General features: G+C 38.0%; 3 protein-coding genes across 18 annotated transcripts in view; 1 reads left to right on the top strand and 2 right to left on the bottom strand.

The window, feature by feature from the left end:
• BBS10 (Bardet-Biedl syndrome 10) overlaps window positions 1-16078 on the bottom strand; it is a 140284-nt gene extending 124206 nt beyond the window's left edge. For 4 of the 7 annotated variants that reach the window (XR_010383132.1, XR_010383129.1, XR_010383133.1 and 1 more), the window contains exons 1-2: window positions 15751-16078; window positions 13122-15318 (exon numbers count right to left, since the gene is read on the bottom strand). Coding sequence is in view for 1 of the 7 variants with exons in the window: in XM_010988203.3 (XP_010986505.2) it covers window positions 13353-15318; window positions 15751-15935 (2151 nt within the window). In the remaining 6 variants the exon portion in view is untranslated. Of the gene's footprint in view, window positions 1-5606; window positions 5732-5979; window positions 6071-11996; window positions 15319-15750 lie in introns of those variants that run through there. The other 3 variants (XR_010383130.1, XR_010383131.1, XM_010988203.3) reach the window with 3 other exon arrangements.
• A 13-nt stretch (window positions 16079-16091) lies between these two features.
• The window catches only part of ZDHHC17 (zinc finger DHHC-type palmitoyltransferase 17), a 328798-nt gene continuing 321166 nt past the window's right edge, over window positions 16092-23723 (top strand). For both annotated transcript variants that reach the window (XM_064491550.1, XM_064491551.1), the window contains exon 1: window positions 16092-16363. The gene's annotated coding sequence lies outside the window, so the exon portion shown is untranslated. The remainder of the gene's footprint in view (window positions 16364-23723) is intronic.
• OSBPL8 (oxysterol binding protein like 8) overlaps window positions 17869-23723 on the bottom strand; it is a 133766-nt gene continuing 127911 nt past the window's right edge. For 8 of the 9 annotated variants that reach the window (XM_064491549.1, XM_010988201.3, XM_010988200.3 and 5 more), the window contains one exon: window positions 17869-22113. In XM_064491549.1, the coding sequence (XP_064347619.1) occupies window positions 21981-22113 (133 nt within the window). In that variant the 3' untranslated portion in view covers window positions 17869-21980. Of the gene's footprint in view, window positions 22114-22742; window positions 23660-23723 lie in introns of those variants that run through there. The other variant, XM_064491547.1, reaches the window with a different exon arrangement.

Below are 23723 nucleotides of genomic sequence, written 5' to 3' on the forward strand. Positions count from 1 at the left end.
GATAATGGATTTTCCAAACTCCAAGCCCTACAGAAATGCTGTGCCCAAATTGTCATGCATTAAGGTCTGGGTCATTTTCTAAGTTTTAACTGGATTTATTATGCAACGTCTCAAACCCTGTAATGAGAACATGAGTGTGACTGTGCTATGTGTCACCTCATTGATTCCTAGGCTTGATTTGGTGTTCCTTTGCTCCTTAGCCCTTATCTAAGTGTCACCTCCTGAAACCACCTGCTCAAAGAGGGGAGTCTTCTCAGACAGGAGGATGGTTCTGTGGGCACGTGTATAGCAGTCTTCTATCAGAACAATCTATGAACATGGTAAGTGTGGTCTAATGTTCTAATTTTCTGTTTTAGGGTACATGTCTCCTATAGCTGTTCCATATATTTCTTTCTTATTAAAAAATCTTTTTATTGAAGTAAAACATAACATATAAAAATGCACATATCATAAATGTACAGCTCAGTGACTAGCACACTGAACTGTGTAACCAGCTCTTGGATCAAGAAACAGAATGTTACCCATCGTAAGAAATCTATATCATGCTCTCTTTCAGTTGCCTGCTCCCCCAACCCCTGTGCAAGGGGATTGCTGTACTGACTTGTAACAGTACTGACTGGTTTTCCTAGCTTTTGTACTTTATATAAATGGAATCATACAGGATCCATTTTTGTACCTGCCTTCTTTTGTTTGTAATTCATCCACAGTTTCATGTGTGGTTGTAGGCTGTTCCTTCCCATTGCTTTGTAATGAATAAATCAATTGTGGTGTATTTTACACAATGGAATACTATCCATTCCATTTTCATTAACAACATCTTATGTTGGAAATCTCAAGAGCTCAGCTGTTGAAAGGGAAGTCCAGTGCTGCACTGAACCCAGTGTTATTCTTGAATCTTATATTTCACAAAAGCTTAATGGCCTTAGTGTCTTGCCTAAGAATAATATCATAGACACTATAACAGCTTCTGAGCTAGGAAAATCTGCTTTGCTTCATATCTGTTATTGGTTTTGTAACAAAAGAACAGTCTCTTAAATTCCACTGTTCAGCATCATTGTTGATCTTAGAACTGTGTTCATATAGCAACATCTTTTCAGAATAAAAATAGAGCAATGACACAAAACTGTAAACTGACTATAACTCAATAACAAACAAAATAGAGCAAACAAAACATCAGCATTTATGTTAAAATAACTTGACTTACTACCTTTGAAAATTTTCCTCCCTTCATGCTTTACATAGTTGTGAAAACATGTTAATTTAATGCCAAAAAAGTGTACTATATTTAGTTTACTTTGATATGTGCTCAGTCCCCTCACTAAAACACACACACACACACACACACACACACACACACACACGCCACTCTCACTGACTTCAGGGTTTTAGGTACAGCCCCACCAGGTAGAATATACATCATTGTGACAGCCTTCTGTTGATACTGCAGAAATTAATAGTATTTGGCACAGACATAGAAAACAAATGGTTGCCAGGGGAAAGGGGGGTAGGAAGGGATAAATTGGGAGTTTTGGATTTGCAGATACTAATACACATGAAATAGATAAACAACAAGTTTATAGTGCATAGCACAGGGAACTATATTCAATATCTTGTAGTAACCTATGGTAAAAAAAAGTATGAAAACGAATATAAGTATGTTCCTATATGACTGAAGTATTGTGCTGTACACCAGAAATTGATACAACAGTATAAACTGACTATACTTCAGTTAAAAAATATATTAAAAAATACTATTTGGAAGAAATCCAAAACACATATGATAGGAAAATTCATGATGTTATGGTATAATCTCTATGAAAGTGCTTGCAAAGGAGTATATTTTTAAAAACTCAGATATAATGAGGTATAATTTACACACAGTAAAATCTACCCTCTTCGGTCTACAGTTCTATGAATTCCAACAAACATGTATACTTTTGCAACCACTACTACAATTGAGATACAGAACAACCCATCATCCCAAAAAGTTCCTTTATGCCCCTTTGTAGTCAACTCCTACACTCAACTTTACTTCCTGGCAATCACTGATCTCATAAAAGTGTATAAAATGTTTTTCCCCCTCTCCTTTATCACACACAGATACGCAGAGCAGAGGCTGGCTCCCTGTTACCTCTCCTGTCTTGGCACACAGCGCTTCCCCTGCCCTGGCCACACCAGCCTCATCCAGTGCCTTGTCCTCTCCATGCTTTCACCCACTAATCATACCCCTGTCATCCTTTCTACCTAGAATCCTCTTCTTTTTCTTCAGTACCTAGTCAACTCTTACTCATCCTTAGGTCAGCTTTGACGTCATTTTCCCAGAGAAGCCTTTCCTAACTAGTTCCAAGCCCTCTACGTTGCATTGCACACATGAAGTAGAGATTTTATACTTATTCATGTATTATGTGATTAATGTCTATCTTCTCATTAAACTGTGAGTTCCTGAGGGCAGGGACTGGGTTTTGCTCATGTGATCATGTGCTGAGAACACAGCTCAGTAGTAGGTATTCAATAAATACTAAATAAATGAATATATACTTTGAGGCCAGCATTGGTCTAGATGTTTACTTTTGATTCTTTCAAAAGAATCAAAGGATGCAATTTCAAGGGTGCAGTAAGATCAATGATCATTATTTCTGTTTTCCTGGTGTGAAAACCTTAAATTCAAGACTCTTTGACATTCCTGTCTCCAAAGGGTGGAGCCTAATTCCCCTCCTGTGAACATAAGCTGGCTCAGTGATTCACTTCTAATGAACAGAATTCAGCAGAAGTGACAGTATCACATAAAAGGCATTGCACTTTCTCCTTGCTCTCTGGAGTCACTCCCTCTGGGGAAAGCCAGCTGCCAGGGGGTGCAGACACAGCAGCAGCTCTGCAGAGTGAGGAGCCGAGGTCTCCTGTCAACAGCCATGTCCATGAGTGAAGTGGATCCTTCAGCCCCAGTCACTGAGTCCTCAGATGACTGCAGCCCTGGCCAACATCCTCACTGCAACCTTATGAAAGACTCTGAGCAGAACCACCCAGCTAAGCCAGGCCCAGATACCTGACCCACAGAAACTGTGTGAGAATAAATGTTTGCTGTTTAAAGTTACTAAGTTTGAGGATAATGTTCTTCCACAACAATAGGTAACTGAGAGAACCAAGAGGGAAGTAAAGTACTGCAAGTGACTTGCTTAAGGTCACACAACGAGTGGCAGATTCAGGATGCAAACACAGGTCGTGGGGCTCTGCAGCCCCTGTTCTGTTCCACGCCAAGCTGTCTCCTGAAGATGCTTACTGTGGCAAATACAAAATCGTCTGACTACGCTGTTATAAAATCTTTGCAGCCTGGTGCACACTACAGTTTCATGAGGTTGCTTTCTGGATTTCCAAAGAAGCTGCTGACTGGAGGAATTTCTGAGAGAATGGTGGGTAAAAAGGCAATCCTAATGAAAAGTGCACTGTACTATTTACAGAATTTCTGGGAAATTTTGTTGGGAGAGTAGATTGAAGCAAGTTTGTTGTAAATCGGAAAAAGAGATAACTTATTATGGTATTACAAGATAGTTTTCACAGAGTGTGAATGGATTATACTAGATTGCTCAATTTTAATATATATTCAATATATTTATGTCTAATATTATCTATTATACATCTTTAATGTACATATATATTCAAATACTTGTAGTTAGTATTTATGAAAGAATTACTGAAATGTAGTATTTCTCTGAGATTTCTTAGTTACCATTCCAAAGGTCCAAACCTTTGAGGATGTAAAGATTTCTTAAACACAACACAAAAAGCAGTGATCTTAAAACACAAATTCAATTAGACTTTGTAAGCTATTTATATGCATGGTGCCCAGTGGTCTTCTAGTCTATGCTGATTAGGCCTAATATCTTGATCCCACATCCTGGAATGACTCATTTCCCTTTCTCCTTCCATTCCTTCCATTCCTTCCATTTTCCTAATCAAATTAATAAAACAGTCCTTTCATCTAATCACTCCACTAATCTTTATTTTCTTTCTTTATTAAAGCATTATCACTAGTTTCCTCCTCAGGAATATTAGACTCTTTGAGCTAATTTAAGCAGAGGAGTCTCCTGGTGCCCAAAAGCCGGAATGTTGCTGGGCCTTGGCGAGATCTGGAATTGTGAACTGGAGAGATCTCTCTCCATCTTTTGTCTATGATTCCAACTTCCTGTCTGTGGAGTAGGTTTAATGGAAGAATCTCTGTTCAGTGGCAAAGAACATGGAATATTTTTGGTTCTCCAAATAACTGTGCTGTTTTAGAGTCTCAGTTCACCATGGAACTGGAAAAAAATTAATAATGCCAAGTAACAGCACTTGGGTCTCTTCGATTCTTAATTTAAGCCCATTCCAGTGGTTGCTTTTAGGGCTGACTGATTAAACAAAATCTCAGTCTCCTGTCCAGCTCATAGTCCTTCTTCCAGTTTGTGAGGTGGGACCATTGGCCTCTCCCTTTCTCTTTGTTGGCCTGCTTCTGGGTCGGTAGGGTGTGTGGAGGCCAGGGAGAGTTCAGCCATGTGAGCAGGTGAGGGCTGGCACACTGGAGGTGACGGTAAGGATACCATGTGGTTTCAGTTGGTCTTTGCTGCAACCTCACTTGACACTGGCAGTAAAAAGCTGGCGCTATCTGTGGCAGGGATGGGGTCTTAGGTGACGCAATAAATAACTCCTAATGGGAGTATTCCACCTTTGAATCAGACAGTCGTGGTTCCCAACCCTGCTGATTCCTGTTCTGGACCTGTAGGGGTAACATTGACCCTGCTTTCTTTTCCTTACCCAAGAGAAAGGGCATGCTGAGCCAAGCACAAGCAGTTCCTCCACACAAACTCACCAGTCATGTAAGCCCCTTGGCTTCCCTGGCTTGGTGGTGAGTGGGACAAGAAGCCAAAAAAAATCTCAATCAAGTAGGTCAAAAATAATCCAAATATACATATATGAATATGCATGCATATTTGTATTTGATTTTATAAGTAGCATAGAGAAAAATATGGAAGGATAACCTGGTAGGTAATTCACAGGAGCTAGAGTCTAGGGGACAATGTGAAAGGAGAGGGTAGGAGAGTGGGGAGATAAGCAAAACAGGAAAACAAATCACTAAAAAAAATAGTATGTATGGTGTGATCATATATATATGTATATATATATATTTGCATTAAGGAGTGACATTCAAAATACTTCAACCTGTATGGCATGGTTAATACTTCACCAACTGAAGTGGACACCAAAGCATTATGGCAAAATCCACAGCCCCCCACCAAACTCCTGTGCTGAACCAGGCATTAACCTGAAACCAGTGGGTCCTGGGAGAGGGATTGGGAGACCAGGGTGGTAGGATGGGGGCTGGGGGAGAGGGTGGTAGCACTTGGGAGGCTGAAGACATTACAATTCAGAAGAATGTCAATGTCCTGACAACATGTATAGCTCTATCAGTGCTTCACAGCTGAATAACATACTTACTCATAAGATCAAATTCTTAAAATACAGCAGGAAGATTTTCTTCCTGTGGCATGTTATCTAATTCAGCTGGGAACAGACACAACTCACATGAAGAAAACCTGTAAATCCTGAGTGCTGAAGGATCCACTTCAAAGACTCACTCAAATGATTGGAAGGAAGGTTGATACGTGTTGGCTGGAAACCACCAAAGCTGTGCATTAAGGCCTTGCTTCTTCTCCACCTGGGCCTCTCTTCAGGCTGCTTGAGCTTCCTTACAGCATGGTAGCTGGGTTCAAGAGTAAGAGTTCCAAGAGAACGAAGAGGTTGCCTTTTATGATCTAAGATGTCACATGGTTTCACTTCCATTATAGTCTATTGGGCAGGGCAGTCACAAGGGCCCACCCAGGCTTAAGGAAAGGGGACTTAGATTCCACCGCTCCATGGGAGGAGTGTCAAGGCCATACTGTAAGAAGAACATATGGCAAGGGAAATATGGGAGAAAATAGAATCTGCCACAGCAAATTTCTACTGTACCTATGATATCCACAGTCCATGCTGGCGTTAAGTCCCACAGGCCTCAGCTTTTTTCCATGTAGGGCACCGGATACCTAGTGTAACTGAAGAACTGGAGGAAGGAGGGAGAAGTTTAAAATGTGTGGGCAACCAAAGGAAGAAATAAAGCTAATATCTATGAAGCTCCTACTTAATAATGTGGCAGGCATTGTGTAGGCACTTCTCATAAGACATCTTCACTGGTCTTCACCACACTTGTGTGAGGTAGGTACTATTATTAAGGCAGAAGAGGTATTTAGCAAGTGTCCAAAGTTACACAAATAGTAACTGGTAGAGCCAGGATGGCAATACTGGTCTGCTTGACTTCTAGTACTATGTTCTTTCCACTATACAGTGTCTCGAAATTTAGAACAGAAACACAATCTTCAAAATGTTCCAATTTTGTCTTCACTATACAGTTCATTTTGTTTCTTCTGATACATATATAAAAGATACCCTTTTTCACTTCTCAGGTTAGAGGTTAGAGTAAAATACTGCAAACAATAGAAATACAAAACGAGCTTTTTTTCCCCCAAATGACCAACAAAGTTTTCTCAAGGAGCACATTAGAAAACTCCCTTATCAAGTTATGCCCAAGTTATCACGTGCTAATGCTCTGGAAGGAATTACTACCTGAAGGACTGTATAAGAAACCCTAACTACTAAGACTAATTATATTGCAAGTTAATGTATATTTTAAGACATATAATGCAAATTAGAAGAATCCAGTATAGGAGTTAATTAAGTACACAATGATGTGAAAATTGTGACAGAAACACAAGTGAAGACTCAAGAAGTTACACATAAACATACTTCTGGAGTATGTATTAAGAGTAAATATACCATGGGGCCCCCTGTTTGAAGAAAAATGGACATTTCTGTTGCTGCAGCAGGGATTTCTCTGCATAGGGGGACAGATAATGGAACCCACCCCAGGAGTTTATGGAGCACATCCAATCACGAACTAGGTGTGTTTATTCTGGGCACAAGAACCGTGGTTGCTACGATCAGGGAGGTTTTCACCCAGGTATCTATTTACAATAAGATCTGGCATTGGTGACTGGTGATTTTACTTCGTGCTAAACACAAATATCCAAAGGAGTAGTTGTGAAGGACACAGACTGCAAGAATATGCATATTTACCAGACTGTTAGCCTAAGCATAAGTGTAATTCAGCCATAATACAACATGTCATCAATACATAAGGCTACATGGAGGCTTTCAGCACAGAATAGTGAATAAAATTTCCGACTGAGAGCAACTCTTTAAAATGAACAAATGATTGTTTACAACAGAGACATGCTAAGTCACCTGAAGGGAAGAGAATGGCTTCCAGGTTGTCAGAACTCTGTTGTGCTTTAGTATTTTAAAAAGAACTTGTGTCCATCAGAGTTTGGGCAGTGTTGGGAACCAAAAAGAGTGGAGTCACTGAGGTAAATGTTAGTTGGATCTACTTGATCACTGCTCAAGAGAAGGCAGCCTTGGTCAGTCTTTCAATTGATCCATTCCTATTCATTCATTCACTCATTCATTCATTCACTGAACTTTATTGAGTGCCTAGTTGGCCAGGCACTATCCTACATGCTGGAAGTATGGAAGCGAAAAAGTCAAAGTCCTCATGGGGTTTACATTCTATTTGGGAAGGCAGTCAATGCAAAAAACAAAGACACACACTAACAACATCAGATATGTGCTTCAAAAAGAACTTAACGAGGTAGAAAAGCAGTGAACAAGGGAGGTCATGGGAAGGAATATGGTATTATGTTACACTGAAAGGTCAAGAAAGGCATCTCTATAAGGAGGTGACGTTAAAGTAGAAACACTTCAATCAAGTGAGGAAGTGAGTCATATGAAGATCAGAGGGGAAGAATTTTAAGCAGACAGAACAGCAAGTGGAAAACTCAGAGGTTGGAATGAACTTGTGTGTGCAAGGAACAGAAAGAAGGCCAGCCTGGGTACTCATGAGTGCTGTTTGCCAAATGTTCTGGTTCTCTCTCTTTCCAGGCACAAGGTAGGACTGCACTACCTGGTTTCTTTGTGGATGGGTATGACCATGTGACTACTTCTGGACAGTGAGTCACAAGCAGAAGTGACACGTGACAGTTATAAACAGAGCCAATGCAAGCCTCTCTAGATTTCTTTTCTTCTTCTCCTTCTTCTTCTTCTTCTCTCTCTCTCTCTCGATGATTGGTAATGTCCAAGACAGTAACTGCTCCATCATCCTGGATCTAGCAGTGGGGAAGATACAGGGTGGTATGAGTCCCCAGCTAACCTTCAACAGACATGACTGTGAGCAAGAAATCAATTTGTGTCGAGCCTCTTGAGATCTGGAGTTATTTGTTACCTCAGTATGGCAAAACCTGCCCTGACTTACAGAGTAACTGGTGGGGAGAGACCTAGAGGGAGAGTGGCAGGAGATGAGATAAGGGATAAGCAGGGGACAGATCACACAGACTATGATAAATTTGGATTTTATTTTGTGTGAAGGAAAAACCTTTGGAGGACCTTGAGCAGAGGAATGACATGACATAATTTGCATTTAAAAATCATTCAGTTATGGAGGGGAAGTCCTTGTTCATGGGAAATACATACTGAGATATTCAGGGATATAACTTGCTTTCACATGGTTAGTAATGTGTGTGCACTTGCACACACACGTACAAAGGGTAAAATGGTAATTGGTGAATCTAGATGTAGGGTATGTGGGTGTTCATTGTGCTTTTTCAACTTTTTTGTGGAGTTAAATTTTTTTAAATAAAAATTTGGGAGGGGAGGGTGTAGCTGAATGGTAGAGTATGTTCCTAGCATGCACGAGGTCCTGGATTCAATCCCCAGTACCGCCATTACAAAAATAAATTAATTAAATAAATAAACCCAGTTACACAACTTCTTTGGGGGGGGAAATCAATCTAGAGAAGCACAAGGTGAGATAGAAGCCAAGGAGACCAATAGCAGGCTGTTGCAGGTGCAACATGAAGCGATTTGAGCTGAACGACAAGAGTGAGAAAAAGTGAATTTGAAATCTACTTTATGTGTGGAACCAGCAAGATTTGCTGATAGACTGGCTGTGGGCTGTAAAAGAAAGACTTGAGCCAAGATGTCATGCAGGTTTTTGTCCTGAGCAAGTGACAGACTGATGATGCCATTAACTGAGATGGGACAGCAGGGGAAGGGCCAGGTTCAGGGGACGGGGAATAGCAATCCTGTTTTGGACATGTTATGCGTGAGCATCCACGTGGAGACTGTGATGGGAATTTGATGAGTTGGGAGTTCAGAGAAGAGGATGGCTGGAAATACAAAATTTGGAATCATCTGCATGTAGTGGCACCCAAGTGATGGAACTGGCTAGAATCCCACAGGAAGCAAGAGGAGGTGAATAGGGCCAGGCCAGAGCACTGGGGAACTAGAGCATAACAGGCTGGGAGGAGGCTGATGCTGTTAATCTGATTTCTCTTGTTCTGAGTCCAAGCTTACTGAGCAAACGACCTGATTATTATTTGACTTCCCACATATAGGTCCACACATAAAGACTGGTCAGATGGACTTGGGAAATTCTAGTTCCTGGGACAGTTCTCATTGTAAATAATCTGATCACACTCACAAGTTTGATTTGAGTCAGCCCCTGAGACAGAGCCATTCTCAAAGTGCTCACAAAATCTGTTGATGAGTCTGCATGAGAGGGAACCAGCCCCAGGGCTGGAAATTCCCTGAGGAAATGAATGCCATCGTGCTAGTAGGCACTTCTTGGCCCACAGTAGCCTAAGGGAGAATGCTTCCAGAATTGCTGAGAAAACCCTAGCCAGGTACAGCTAAGGGAATATAACCTCTTTTGATTGTATCTCTTTTCTTTTGTAAAAGGTCTATTGATCCATTGCTGTGTCTTTCACATAGTTTTTCTTTCATGCTGATCTTGGGTTTCCTTAGATCAGGATCCTTATCACTTTATTGCTATTTGGGGGGCATTCTCTATGTGCTTGCTCTAAATATACTTTTAAAAATTTTATTTCATTTTTGAGTAAGTTGTATTCAAATGGCTGAAAAATCAAAATGGCATAAGGTATATACTGAGAAATGATCTTCTAACACCTCTTCCCTGTGCATGTTTTCTCCCCAATCACTGCCCCTACACCATTTAGTTTCTGTATCCATCCAGAGTTTAGGTTGTTACCAATCTCTTGCTACATACAAATCTGCAACAAACTACTAGACACACACACACACACACACACACACACACACGTAAATGTATACATATATTTTCCCCCCTTGAACTGTATTTTTGTCTTCTCTGCTGTGCTGTGATGATGGGAAAGACATAGTCTATTCCTTTTGGGAGGGGATGTGTAATTACTGATAAAAGTTCAGCCTCAAATTGCATTCCTCCCCCCACCCCTTTTAGTCTAAAACATGGATACCATGACACTTTCAGTGTAACACGGTTAAATAGCTTCCTGGCCAAAGCAGTTCAGAGATGTTTAACTATTTAATGCCTATTGTTTGGGGAATAAAAATGCCTTGTGCTGGCCCAGGGAGAAAAAATAAGGAGTTCATTAAAGTTATTGGGGAAATGTGTTTGTGAGAGGTAGACTGACATGTAACTTCAGAAAATAATAATAAAAAACTCAGCTGAGAAGTTAGCACGTATCTGTCCTCTTTTCTCTCCCATGTGGAGCAGATTCTGTTTTCCAAAGATAGCTGCCTCAGCATATCTCATCTCACATGCTCTTCTTATAATGTGACACTGACATTTCCCATTGAGTGGTGGGGCCTGTGTTCCCTCCCCTTGAACTTCAGCTGACCTTTGTGACTGCTTCAATCAACAGAATACAGTGAAAGTTGTCCAGCTAAACTCAGGCAACTCCCAGTATCATGAGAGGTAATAATACAGTGATTTAAATCAAGCGAGTTTTGAGGTTGTTCAATATGCAGCAATGAAAACAGGACATGGTCTTGACTTTTAATTATCTTTACATTTTCTTTGTTCTTGAGTTTTCCATTTTTATTCAGATTTTACTGTAATTTTGTCTGTTTTTGTTGCAGGTCACCTCAAATCCTTTGTGGAAGTGGGTTTAAGTACAATGTAATTATCATTTTAAAGTGCTCTCTTATCTAACCCAGTATTGTAAACTCACTGGTGTTATTTTATAAATGATAAGATAACCCACGAAAGTGTTATCACCATTTTTGAGGGATTTTTAATTAAAAGAAAAAAAGATTGCTTTGTGTAGACTTTGCCTACATTTTCTGCTTCTTCCCCCACAAAATAGATCCTTTTCCATGAAAATTTGTTGGAAAAAAATTATGACCTCATCTCCAAGGACCAACGAGTTCCTCAACAGACATTTATTGGCTACTTCTGTGTGCGATATTACATTATGCACCAAACACACAAAGACCCATTCCCAGCTTACAAAGGGGCTCCTGGGCTACTAATTATTTATAGCTATAAAACGCCCAACAAAGCAAGGCACTGGGCATGCCTGGGAAAAGTCTGTGAATGCTCTCAGTGATGGAGAAGTATTTAAAACAACAACAACAAAATAAAGCAAAACTATCAAGTAAACTGACAGGCAATTTAAAAAAGTAAATGGAAAAAATTACAGGTAGGTTCATGTATTTATGAATTCAGTATAAGAAATAGAACTAATATATTCTCTCCATAATCACAGATATGAAATGATACCATCACATAGCATAAGCCTTACAAAAATAAAATTATATTTAATATAAAGATTGTGAGATCTGCATACTAGGATATTAGTTTTTAAAACACCTCTAGTCGTCACTGTTTCAAATTTAACTGTAATTAAATTTTAAAAATTGGTTTTCCTAAATTTAATCTCTATCCAAGTAGTGTCACGCATCTATTCACTGATCTATGAGGAAAGCTGCATGAAGGCAGGAACCATATCTATTTGTTTTATCACATTATATCCAGCAGTTGGCACACAGTAAGCACTCAGTAAGAATTTGTCAAATTAGTAAACTGTAAACACATATTTAGAATAGAGTAAAGATAACACTTTTATTCAACAAGCAATTCTTAACACTTGGTATGAACACATTACTGACCTGGGTGTTACAGAGAACTACTAAAAGTAGAAGAGACTGTCCTTATATCCATGGCTAGATGCACACTATTATTTGCATTTATAAACCTTTCAAATAAAATATAACCACTAGAAATTCATATTTTAATATAGCCATCTCTCAGTATCCAAGGCGGACTAGTTCCAGAACTCCCTGCCAAAACCAAACTCTGTGGATGCTCAAGTCCCTTATAAATAAAATGGCATAGCATTTGCATATAACCTACGCACATCATCTTGTGTACTTTAAATCATCTCTAGATTACTTATGATACTTAACACAATGTAAATTCTATGTAAATAGTTGCCACTGGACCTCGCAAGTTAAAAGTTTTGCATTTTAGAACTTTTTGGAATTTTTTTCCTTGAATATTTTCAAACCATGGTTGGTTGAACCTGTGGATACAGAACCCAAGATCGGAGGGCTGACTGTAATTCTCAAATTACTTGTTACTATTTACTGGCTATGCATCAAACAGAAAAACCAGCAAATACATGGATTATTTTTTTCAAACTCTTACAGGAAAAGAGAAAATCACAGCATGAACTTCATATCCTTTTTGGAATTAACTTTCAACTGAAGAAATGAAAACAAGTTCACAATGCACAAAGTCACATTTCTGGTAACATCCTCAATGGTGTATGAATGGTGAAAAAAATCCATCTAGGCTTTTCCACACAAAGTGTAAAAAAACAAGGGGCCAAATAAAAGTAAAAACTAATTTAATTTATATACTGTTTGAGAAAAAAATGAGACTTTTACTCATTGCTTTAGAAATTATGAGTAGGGAAAATAAATTATTTTAATTGAACCAAACAATGTTTTAGATCATGAACGATTAAAATAGGATAGCACTTGACGAACCCACCCAAATCTGAGATTAAATTATTCTATTAAGTAAATATAGAAAGGCGAGGGAGAAGAGATGAAGAGTGAAAAGAGACACAGAAAAGTAAAAAGGACCTACAAGGAAACACCCTTCCCCAAATACACAGACTAACATGTAGGGACACTGAGGGGGAAGAGACACTTACTCAGATCTTGGCTTCACTCATGCAGAAGGCTTCCTCCTCAGAAATGTTCCATAATGTAGTCTCTAATATTTGTGTCTGAATGTCCACTGGCCTTGGTGTACTTCTAAAGACTTTCGAAGTTACGCTGTTTTCCTAACTAGACTGAACTGACTTGAGAATCAGCGGTCACATCCTGCTTTGCTTTATGGCTTGAGTTGGATTAAAACTTGAGTTAATAAAAAACTTCCAATTTTATAGTTCCTCTTCTGAATCTTGATCAGAAATTTCCCGAGGTTGTCTTTTAATACTGATCACCAAATCAAGGGTTAAGATTTTTGTCAAACATTGAAGAACTGAAGTTAGTAACTGGTATTTACCAGCAACTGATTCCAAACCTGTCTGACTGCTTATTATGGGCTGATTGGTTTGCAGCGCACTGAGAGCTCTTACATAAATTTGTGGAAAGCGGTAATTTCCTTTCTTAGACTTATACAAACTTTGAGGAATGCCTAAAAGTGCATTAGCTATTATCATACTAACCATGGCTTCTTCTGATTGCTGGCAATTTTTGGCATAGTTAAGAAGATAGTAATGTAACAAGATCTCAAAACTACCACCCACTGGCAAAACACAACCAGCTGGTATAGATGAGAAACAGTAACTCAGGGAAGTACTCATTTCTAGTGACATACATCTCACTGGTAACATGCCCCCCTTTCCAGCAATTTTTGTGACCTGTAAATTTTCATAATAAATGTCTATTCCAGTGTTTTTTGTTGCTGAGTTGGCAGAATTACTTTCAATACGTGGTTCATGGTCATCAATTATCATGGCTTTGTTTGGAGATAAACATCTCAGTGTTTCATCTGTTGGTGTCACTTCTAGTGTTGAACATGGGGTATGTGTTTCTAATTCTATGTTTGGAACTACCAAATTTGAATATACTTTTAAATATGTTTGAGATTTTGCCAGTTCATCTTTGTTTTTTACAACTGTGCCCTGATATGGCCTTTGTATTGAACCATTAACAATTTCTGGTAACTGATTACTTTCTCCACTATTCTTATAAATAAGAGGACCTGAAGTACAATTTTGGTCACTAGCTTGAGTCATATAATTTAGATCAAGGTCTTTAAATAACTGCCGAAGCATTTTAAATGCTCCATGTAAAGCATCACTGTGTTGTTCAACAAGACCCTGCACTGGTCCACAAAGAACTATACAGTGTGGTACAAATGAACACGTACTAATCAAGCCAAGATGAACATACCTTTTGGATCTAAGAATAAGGGGCTTACAAAATTCCACCAAAGCAGTGCTAGAAACTTCATGTTGTGAAGAGGCCTGTGGTAGTACAAAGGGAGCAAGACCAATGATCTTCTGGATAAGAGAAACTTCTTCAGATGATAAACACTCCACCACGGATATGCCATTCAGTCCTGCATAATAAATTACTAAGTCTGGTTGTTTCACACTGGATAGGAGCAATTTTACATCCTGACTCTGTAAATGTTTCATTATTCCTTTTGTCCTTTCTGTAATCCAAAATTGAGATGTCTGAAACTGTGCTTCTGAATTTAGAATAAACTCTGATCCAGAAGTTGAAAAAAGAGGCTGAAGGGTTTCTGTTACTATCACTATTCTTACATCACCATCTGCTGGACAGTACACAGAAAAGTCTCTGTGAAGCACAAGCCCAGCTACGATCCTGGACTCTGAAACAGGGAGGCCGGTGACACCAACTTTCAACTCGACAAAACAGTCATCCACTAACTCAAATACTTCCTCAAACGCACTTTCACAAGCCATACCCTTGAAAAAATAATCACACGTCAATTGTGAAATAAACTTGTGATTATTTCTTCCCACTCTTCCACAAAAGTATGCTTCTAAGAGCATCTCTAAAGAGTTCCTACACAATGTTCTCTCTTTAGTGGATGAAGAAAAGATGGACAAAAAGTGTCTACTTAGGTAGTGGTCCACAACATAGTCTAATACTTGTGTCTGAAATGTTAGAAGAGCTTGGGAAATGAATTTCCACTGACAACAATTTTTCCAATGCTTTCCATGGGTTTGAATATTTTCAGAAAAGAAAGAATCCTTTTCTTTGTCTGTGATTGCATGAAGTCCTCTGAGTAAGTGGCAAAGAAAGATAATAAATGTTTTAGCACCATCTCCCGTTTTTCTGAGATGACTGGAAACACATGCCACCATCATCCTGTACAAGAGAGAAAGCAATTCAGATTTTCAGAGGGCTGCCTTCCTACATTTGAATCAAGTTGAAACTATGTTTTCACAGCTATAGGCATAAAATGAGAAAGCTGTCCGTTTGATATATTTAGTTTAAGATTTTTCCTTTTTCAAGTTACTTTGCTCTAATTCAAGATTCTAGGGTTGGGTCGAGCCGGAATGAGAGGGGTGAAAACTGTTCTCGTCAGTTAAAGAATTGATGTCCAGGAATGTTCCCTTGGACATCGCTCTAATTCTGAGCATACACTCGTCTCATCCAAGGTCAATTTTTCCAGGAGCACAGCCTCAGGGACAAGAAGTTCAGGGAGATGGCCTGGGGTGCCTATCTATGGGCTGGAGTGCAGGATGTGAATTCCTGGTTACGGGACGCTCTAACGGGCTGGGTGTGCGACGCAGGTACCTGGCTAAAGGATGCTCTAAGTGTAGCGCCTTCAGGAGGCGGCCTCCATCCCGGCTGAGCAGCACCTCGCCCGTGGGCTTCGTACACAGTACTTGCCGCCCTTCCGGCCCCAGGCAGCAGCTCATGATGGTTTCTAGCACTTTCGCCACCTGCAACGCCGCCTTCAAAGAACACGCAGCTGCCATAACCTTTGGGTTCGGGCCACTTCCGGTCGCCGCTTGCAGAACCCCAGAACCTTCGGGAGAGAACGGGACGGGACGCAGCGGGGCGGGACGCAGCTGGAAGCGGAAGGGGCGGGCTGGAGGCCGGAAGTTGGTGGTAGCGCGACTTGTTGGTTGGGCGAGGCGTTTGCCCTTCCGCCTGCTCACGGAAAAGCCCCGCCGTTCCGCCGATTGGGGCTAGCGGCCCAATAGCCCGCGAAGATAGAAAAGAGCTCGCGATTATCGTGGAGCTGTCCCTGGAGAGGAAGCCGCAAGCCCTTCCCCATCCCCCTAGGTGAATTCATTCTCCTCCAGTGACTTCAGCTGCCACCAAGTCTCTCCGTCTCCCAGGAAACTTTCTCTCAGGAAGTCGGCATGACAGTGGAAGGACTTGGCACCGCGGCTAGAATTCGGTTCGTTCCCAACCCCGGTCAAAAGTTCATTGTTCCGTAGCAAAACCTCTGAATTCGACTCTTACATATTCTGTCCACTCTCCGTCAGCTGTTCTCTTTGAGGATGCAGGACTGATGGGGAGGGCTTAGCCCCGGTCGCAAGCTGCAGGCTTTCTGCCTTCTGTAGGGGGCTTTGCCACATATCCTGGGCTTAGGTGTCACTATGAAACCCTAGCCACCACAATTTGCTTTTTCTTTAGCAGAGGTGATAGATGTGAAGACTTATTTACGTTGGTGATATACTTTAAAAACACAGTGGCCCAGGATTATTGGACACAATCCGCAGAAAAAAACTGTTAAGCAGAAAGAACATACTGTTTCATTAAGACGTACACACACTCTTAAGGATGAAATGGTCAGGAGTATGGGCCTAAGATTTAGAGCTGGGTTTGCTGTGACATTCACTATGTGACATTAGCATGTAACTTGTCTTCACTTTTCTCATCTTAAAAAAAAATGGTGGTAATAAGTAATAGACAAATCTCAAGGTTTTGAGGAGGGTGAGAATGTTTACAAAGCTTTTTTTGTTTTTGCATGGTGCTTGGTACATGCTAAGCACTCAACAAATATTTACAGTATACTCAACAAATTACTGTGATGTGTCACCACTGTAAGGACCCACTATCTCCACAAGAAAGGAACATTTTGTAAGGTGAAAAAAGTTGATTATCTTAACAACACAACACAGGACACCTATCAGAGTGTGGTCAATATAAGTAAGAAAATTACCTTATAAATGTTTCATTGAGGTTTATCAGTGAGGGACTGTTTTCCTTACCCATTATTCTTTTGCATAGGGCAGGAGAACCCTGTAAGCTCTCTCATTGTCCTCAATAAGAACCAACTGACTTTTGGCAAGAAGCAGCTGAATTCTGAGGAGAGCAAATATGGGAGGGGAGGAGGATGGAGGAAAAGTGAGGAAAACTAGAGAGGAATGATTTCTTGAAACATGCCTGATGTTGACTCAGTATGGACTAATAGGTGATTAGAGGGGGGAAATCTTTTTCATGTGGGCTTTGTATACTTGTGTAATAGCAAGGTTTTTTTTCTTACCCATCACAAAATTTTCAATACACATAGATTCGAGCAGTGGATTATTCCAAACATTTAATATTCTATTTAAGTGTACAGTGGAAAGAGAATGGACACTGAAGTCAAACATGGGTTCAAACTTGGGCTCACTATCACTCTTCACTGTGTAGCTTTTGGATCATTTAATTTCTCTGAGCCTCAGATTCTTCATCTATAAAATCCAGTTAACTTCCACTTATCTGAAGGTTATTATGAGTATTCAAGAGTGAATATAACGCATCACATAAAGCATGTATTAGGGTTTCTAGCTGTTAAGTCTCTTCCAAGCAAGTCCTTTACCATCCTTCACAACTACTCCCCCAACACAAATTTTTTTTAATTAAAGAACTAAGTAATTTAGTCACCAAATGTTGTATTCAAAGACATTTGATCAGTTTGCTCTTTTTAAAAATTTTATTTAGAATGCCTACTTGTAGAAGTTAGCATCATTTTACAGATCATTAGAAAAGTTCAATTCTTTTGTCTCTGCAAACATTTATAATAGGTTAGGAATAACAGATTAGAAATGTAATACATTACAAAACAGTTACCTAAGACTAGCTGTACATTTACTATGCACCTTAAGGAAAAGAATTTGACAGTGTGCTATACTTACACTGCAGATAACATACTTTTATTCTATTTTACAAAACTGACCAGTGGTAGTGTTTGTATTTATAAATGGCCATTAAACAGGATATTTAACTTACAGTTAGCATGCTAAAAAGTGAAAATTTTCAACTGAAGTTCTGTGGCTCATCAGTGGCATTTTTTCTTTAAATTTCAATCTTGTAATACTAAAATAAATTGACATGATAAATGCAGAAAGATAAAATTTTCTAAATATTTTAGAAAGTATATTCACATTCATTTTGTCATGGGTTTCTTGTGGCTCTTCTAAATATGTTAATCATATTAAGAAGACACTGGTCCTATACGATGTTAACAGTCCATCTTTCATTAAAAACTAACAAAACAAGTAGTACATTAAGAGTAACAAAAAGTAAATTAAATATATTAAATTCATTATAAGGTAAACAAAATGAAACCAAATTACATAATAATGGCAGGTTATACATTTTAAAGAATCTCTTTTTCCATGTAGTCAAATATGAGAGAAGTTGAAATGTAAACTTAGTGATTTGTGTGAGAGTGCCCCCCTACCATTGGTTCAAATGGGGAAAATTTCGTATAAATGCTAATTTTAATATTTTATTTCTGTACATTTAACATAATTCAAAAAATCTGCAGTGTCATGTATGGCTCATCAATAATGCCATTATCACTGTATTTCAAACAAAAAACCCCCCAAATATATTCATTGCTCACTAGAAATAATAAACACTGGAAAAAAGGGAATTTTATACATTTGTTTTCTTAAATATTTGACTAACATATTCTTCAAAAAGTTAAAACTGCCTTCCAAAGAATTTTGTGTGTATATGGCACAAGTTGACACCCTAAAACAGTATGAATTCCATCGAAAAGGCACTGTTTACAATACTCAATAATCTGACAAGTCTTCTTCAATGATGTCTGAAAATGAATATATTTGATAGGTAAATAGACAAACACTTATAAAAGTACAGCATTATTGTTTAAATATACTATAGCTATATAAAAGGAAATAAAGTGACACAGAGAAATGACCCTTTTATGACAAGTAAGCCTATAAATACTCTGAATCATATAGTCTTGTAACACAAAAATGAGGGAAAGTATTTTCTTAAAGGCACAAAAGCATGAATACTAAATGAGGGTTGTATTTTACAAGGCCAACTTTTCAATGGAATGGTGACAAAGATTACACTGTACCTTTATAAGTAATACAGAAAAGTGACATGAAATACAAGTAAAATATCTATTGCTGAAACTTACTTATTTCACATGCCCTATTTATTGTCTTTTCCTGGGCCAGCTACATCTCACTAAATGGTGGATAACTGAAGACACAGTACATTTAACAACTAAAACAGAAATGCACATGTTAATAATTATTACTCATTTCAATTTTCAAGTGAGAAAAAAACTGGTCATAGGTCTTAAATCATAGAAACCATCATGAGGCTCTCAGACAACTGGGAACTGTAAATCACAATTTTTATGAACCCATGTGTGAACGAAGATTAATCTCAGTTGGAGAACATTCAAAGTCAATTACATGTATGGCTAAATACAAAGTTAATTATGTAATTTAAAGGATTCACATACTAACTCTAATATAAGCACTGATCTAAAAACTAAGCCACCAATTCCTGAGTTTTGTGTTCAGTTCACAGAAAGGAAGTCATATAACTAAAAGCATAAGAAGACTATGACTATTAGATTAGATATATGCTTTCAGTGTATATGAAACAGTCATGAGTAACCCTGCTTTTTCTCATGAAACAGTTTTTGATTCCTTGAGTAATAAGAACTCATAACATGTGCCTTAAAAAGAAAATTTAAAAATAAAGTAACTACCTCTCCAGTCTTAGAAGATAACCATACCAATAAAATACCATTTATACCAAACAAAAGTTAATACAAGTGGATAAGACTAAAACCCCATAGGGGAATTATCAACCAAAAAATGTAAGTTTTCAGGGTTTAATGATGAAATTATTTTTGTGATCAGCCAATCAATATATATAAATTAATACTAATTTAAACCATAAAAAAGGATCAAATTGTACAATATTTACAAAATATTATATATCAATGAAGAGGCAGTTGAGTATAACATTGGTAACAGAAAGTGAGTACAAAAATTATATCAAGTATGGGTACAAACAAAAACCCCACCTGTTCTACTGTAATCATATTATACTTATACTAGGTGTAGGTATATTTTACTTATGTTTTAATCAATTTAAAAAATGTTTCACATGTATGTATGAATACAGCATTGTTTTGCCAAAAATACGTGGGAAATGGCTATTCATAAAAACCTAAGGATACTTAAGATAGCTATATTGGTTAGGAGGAAAAAAGCAGGCTCTTTTTTTAAAAATCATTTTGTTTTCATAATTTAGCAATCATTCCTTGATTTTATCCTCACCATGGCATAAGTAGTTGATTGTAATTTTACTAGTGTCTCTCAGTCTCTTAGTCAAAGGCAAGTGTAGCAATAGCAGTTATTCTCTCTGACCTTCATTCTTATTAGAAAATCGACTTTCAGAATTCTAAGATACCTCTTACAACATGTTCCTAAGCTTAACTACTTAGCAAAAATTGCTTTTGAAGGCTATAAATATTTATGTAAAAACAAAGTAAAAATATTAAACTGAAAAAAAATAGGAAAGGAGTTTGCCTGAGCCTGAACAAAAGGAATCTTAAGGAATTGTGATTTTGCCACAGAATGCATTTACTAAGAAAGAGGAGGATAATAAAGAATTAACTTCAGAACTTGACGTTCTTCTTAGATGCTGAACTTATTGCACATTTTAAAGAAACCAATTTTAATGTACACATAAATGCCACCACACGAAGTGTCTTTTCTTATCGCCCTTTTCTTATTTGGCTTTTGAAGTAAAATATTGGTTATAATTTTGTTTCTATTCTACTTCACTGAACACACTAGGAACATGAAAGCTAAAATAAGTGTTTCATAGTGAAAAATCATGAATATTAGCATTTCATATGCCCTATAAACATCTCTAGAATTTGGCCTGTTACTGGACCAACTGAGTTTAAAAAAACAAAAAAGAAAAAAGGACAGCAATGAAGCTTGACCACACTTTTAAGGGGGTAATATAGGTATAATAAGAAAGATATAGTCACTAGATCCAAGTAGCTACATACCAGTGTTTTTGTTGATGTAGACGTAAGTATATTTATAGCTGTATCTATAAATATTAAATTCTTGGGGTTAAAAAAACTCTTGTGTAAACTTTTAAAAAAGCAATTTGCCACCTTCTCTCTCAATATATCAATTTTGACCATGCTTTTTCCTTTTTTTTATTCCTGTTTCTAAGAAGACAATTGATCTGGATGCTTTGGAAATGGTTTTTTGTTTTTTTTTTAACAGTACAGTATACTGAACTATTTATGTCTATTATTCCATCATTTCCCATTCTGTAATTCCTTATTGATAAAAGTTTTGTGCCTATTTTATGAAGAAAACAGATTGGTATACATATATTTGTAAGATTGATAGCATTTTTGTCATGAACAACATTAATGCTGTATATTGCAGAACATAAACATACTATAGACTACAAAGACTAAGGTATATGTAAGACACACTTGTGTATACATGTGGATTTATTATACTCACATGTAGACACATTCTCACAAAAGCTAGAAATGTTCTGGCACTTAACACACAGCTCACTTTAATAACCAAATAGAATAGCTCTTATTTCACGTTAAGGATAAAAGGTATGAAAAGTCAACACTTCTACATTTATCTCTATGGTTTTCTGTTTTAGAAATATTATGATGTTTTAATAAAGACCAAACCAACTCCAACACTGGTCCCACGTGAAATCTGATCATTCCAGTTCACTGATTCAACTGTAAAGAACTACTTAAACATGAAGTTTATTATGACTTGAAGCAAAATCAGGAGGAAAATGATGAAGTAGTCTTTCTGTTGCAGAAAATAATCCGTGGCAGGTGTGCTTGAAATTAAATGATTTCGAAGAGCCATAATATTTCTATAAAAACAAGCAAAAAATTTAATAACTATCAAAAATGTTAGCAGAGAACTCACAATTTGATATATGGTCACAGAATTCAATTGTATAAAGTTTAATCAATTACTACCACCTGAACAGGGAGCTAAGTATGCTATGTGGAACCATTATTAGGTCTTGCCAAAATCTTTATTCCACACTGTACCAAATATATTACTTAATGATTAGTATTAAATGTACTTTTAAAATTTTGATGACATAAAATATATCACCTTCTTTGTTATGACAGTGCTTTTAAAACAACAATTTTGCTTCTTAGTTGGCCCACTAGAGTTCTTTTATCTTTACTTTAGGGAGACAGAGTTGGAGAAAAATCCTAAATTTACCAGGAAAAAAATAATACAACAGATTTCATGACATTCCTAACTTGAAGAATATTTGTTCTATAGGCATTTTATATGCTAACAAAAATAAAATGTCAGTTTAGTCATGAAATGAGCTTATATGACTCTCATGCCACTCTAAATGCTTTTGGTTAAAAAGAGCTGATTAGTGAAGACCTCTTCCTTTTCTGGGTTCCTTTAAAGTGTTTTACCAGTAGAAAGAAAGGAGGCAAAATGGACAAGTAGGCTCATTAATTTATAAATATAATTAAATCAGGAAACTTGAGCACTTTTGTATAAGGGCTGATGATACCAACATGCAGAAGACATGCTCCCTGCTCTAAAGGAGCTAATGGCCAATTGGAGGTTGTGGGAGAGGAGGTAGGAGTAAACAGACATGCATGATAACAACTCTGTGGTGTGGTAAGCACTCAAAAAGACTACGTATGGGAAGCTATGCAAGCCAAGTGGAGTGATTAATAACTCGACAGGGCAGGGTGAGTGACTTAAGGTGTTACATAAAGGATGGCATTTAAGTTATGTTCTGAAGGATAAACAGGGATTTTCTTGTTGGGCAGGGTGGGAGGAAGGGCAGTCTAAGAACTGGATTCTGTGTGGGTAAAGGTGTAAAGGTCCAGAGAGAGTACAGTATGTTCTGGAGATGTGAGGGGTTTCATAGGGCTAGAGCATGGGATAAATGTAGAGGAATGGCAGGAGATGAGGCTGCAGATGAAAACAGCAACTAAATATAAGCCATTAAGGTCACCAAGAACAGAACATCTAGCACTGAATGCTAAATTCACAAAATCAGGTTGGCTAATGTTAAAGAATATTTAACAGCTGATACAGCAATGAGAGACAACTAGTCTGAACTCATGCTAGCCTTAGCAATGGAGCAGGATCAGGACCCTTTCCCTTCCAAGGAACTTCCTGAAGTGTCAAGACCTTTAGTTGCTGGATCATGGGGAGGTGAGTGTGGGGAAGGGCCTGGAGTGCAAAAGGAACACTCGAAGGTCTCAGGGTAGTGGCTACTTACCCACTGTTATGGAAGCATTTCAGTATTTCAACAACTGTTGCATTCCAATTAAAATTAACCACGTACAAAGGAGACTGGAAGCCTTTGTGAACCAACTTTCTCGAAAACTGCCCCACTTCCACATCCAATCCAGCTACACTCCAGTATGCTACAGCAATAAGATGAAGAGATTCTACTTCTAATCTCACAGATGAGGAAAAAAACCTTCTTGC

The sequence above is a fragment of the Camelus dromedarius genome, chromosome 11 (genome assembly GCF_036321535.1).
Source record: "Camelus dromedarius isolate mCamDro1 chromosome 11, mCamDro1.pat, whole genome shotgun sequence".
In the NCBI taxonomy this organism is placed as follows: Eukaryota; Metazoa; Chordata; class Mammalia; order Artiodactyla; family Camelidae; genus Camelus; species Camelus dromedarius.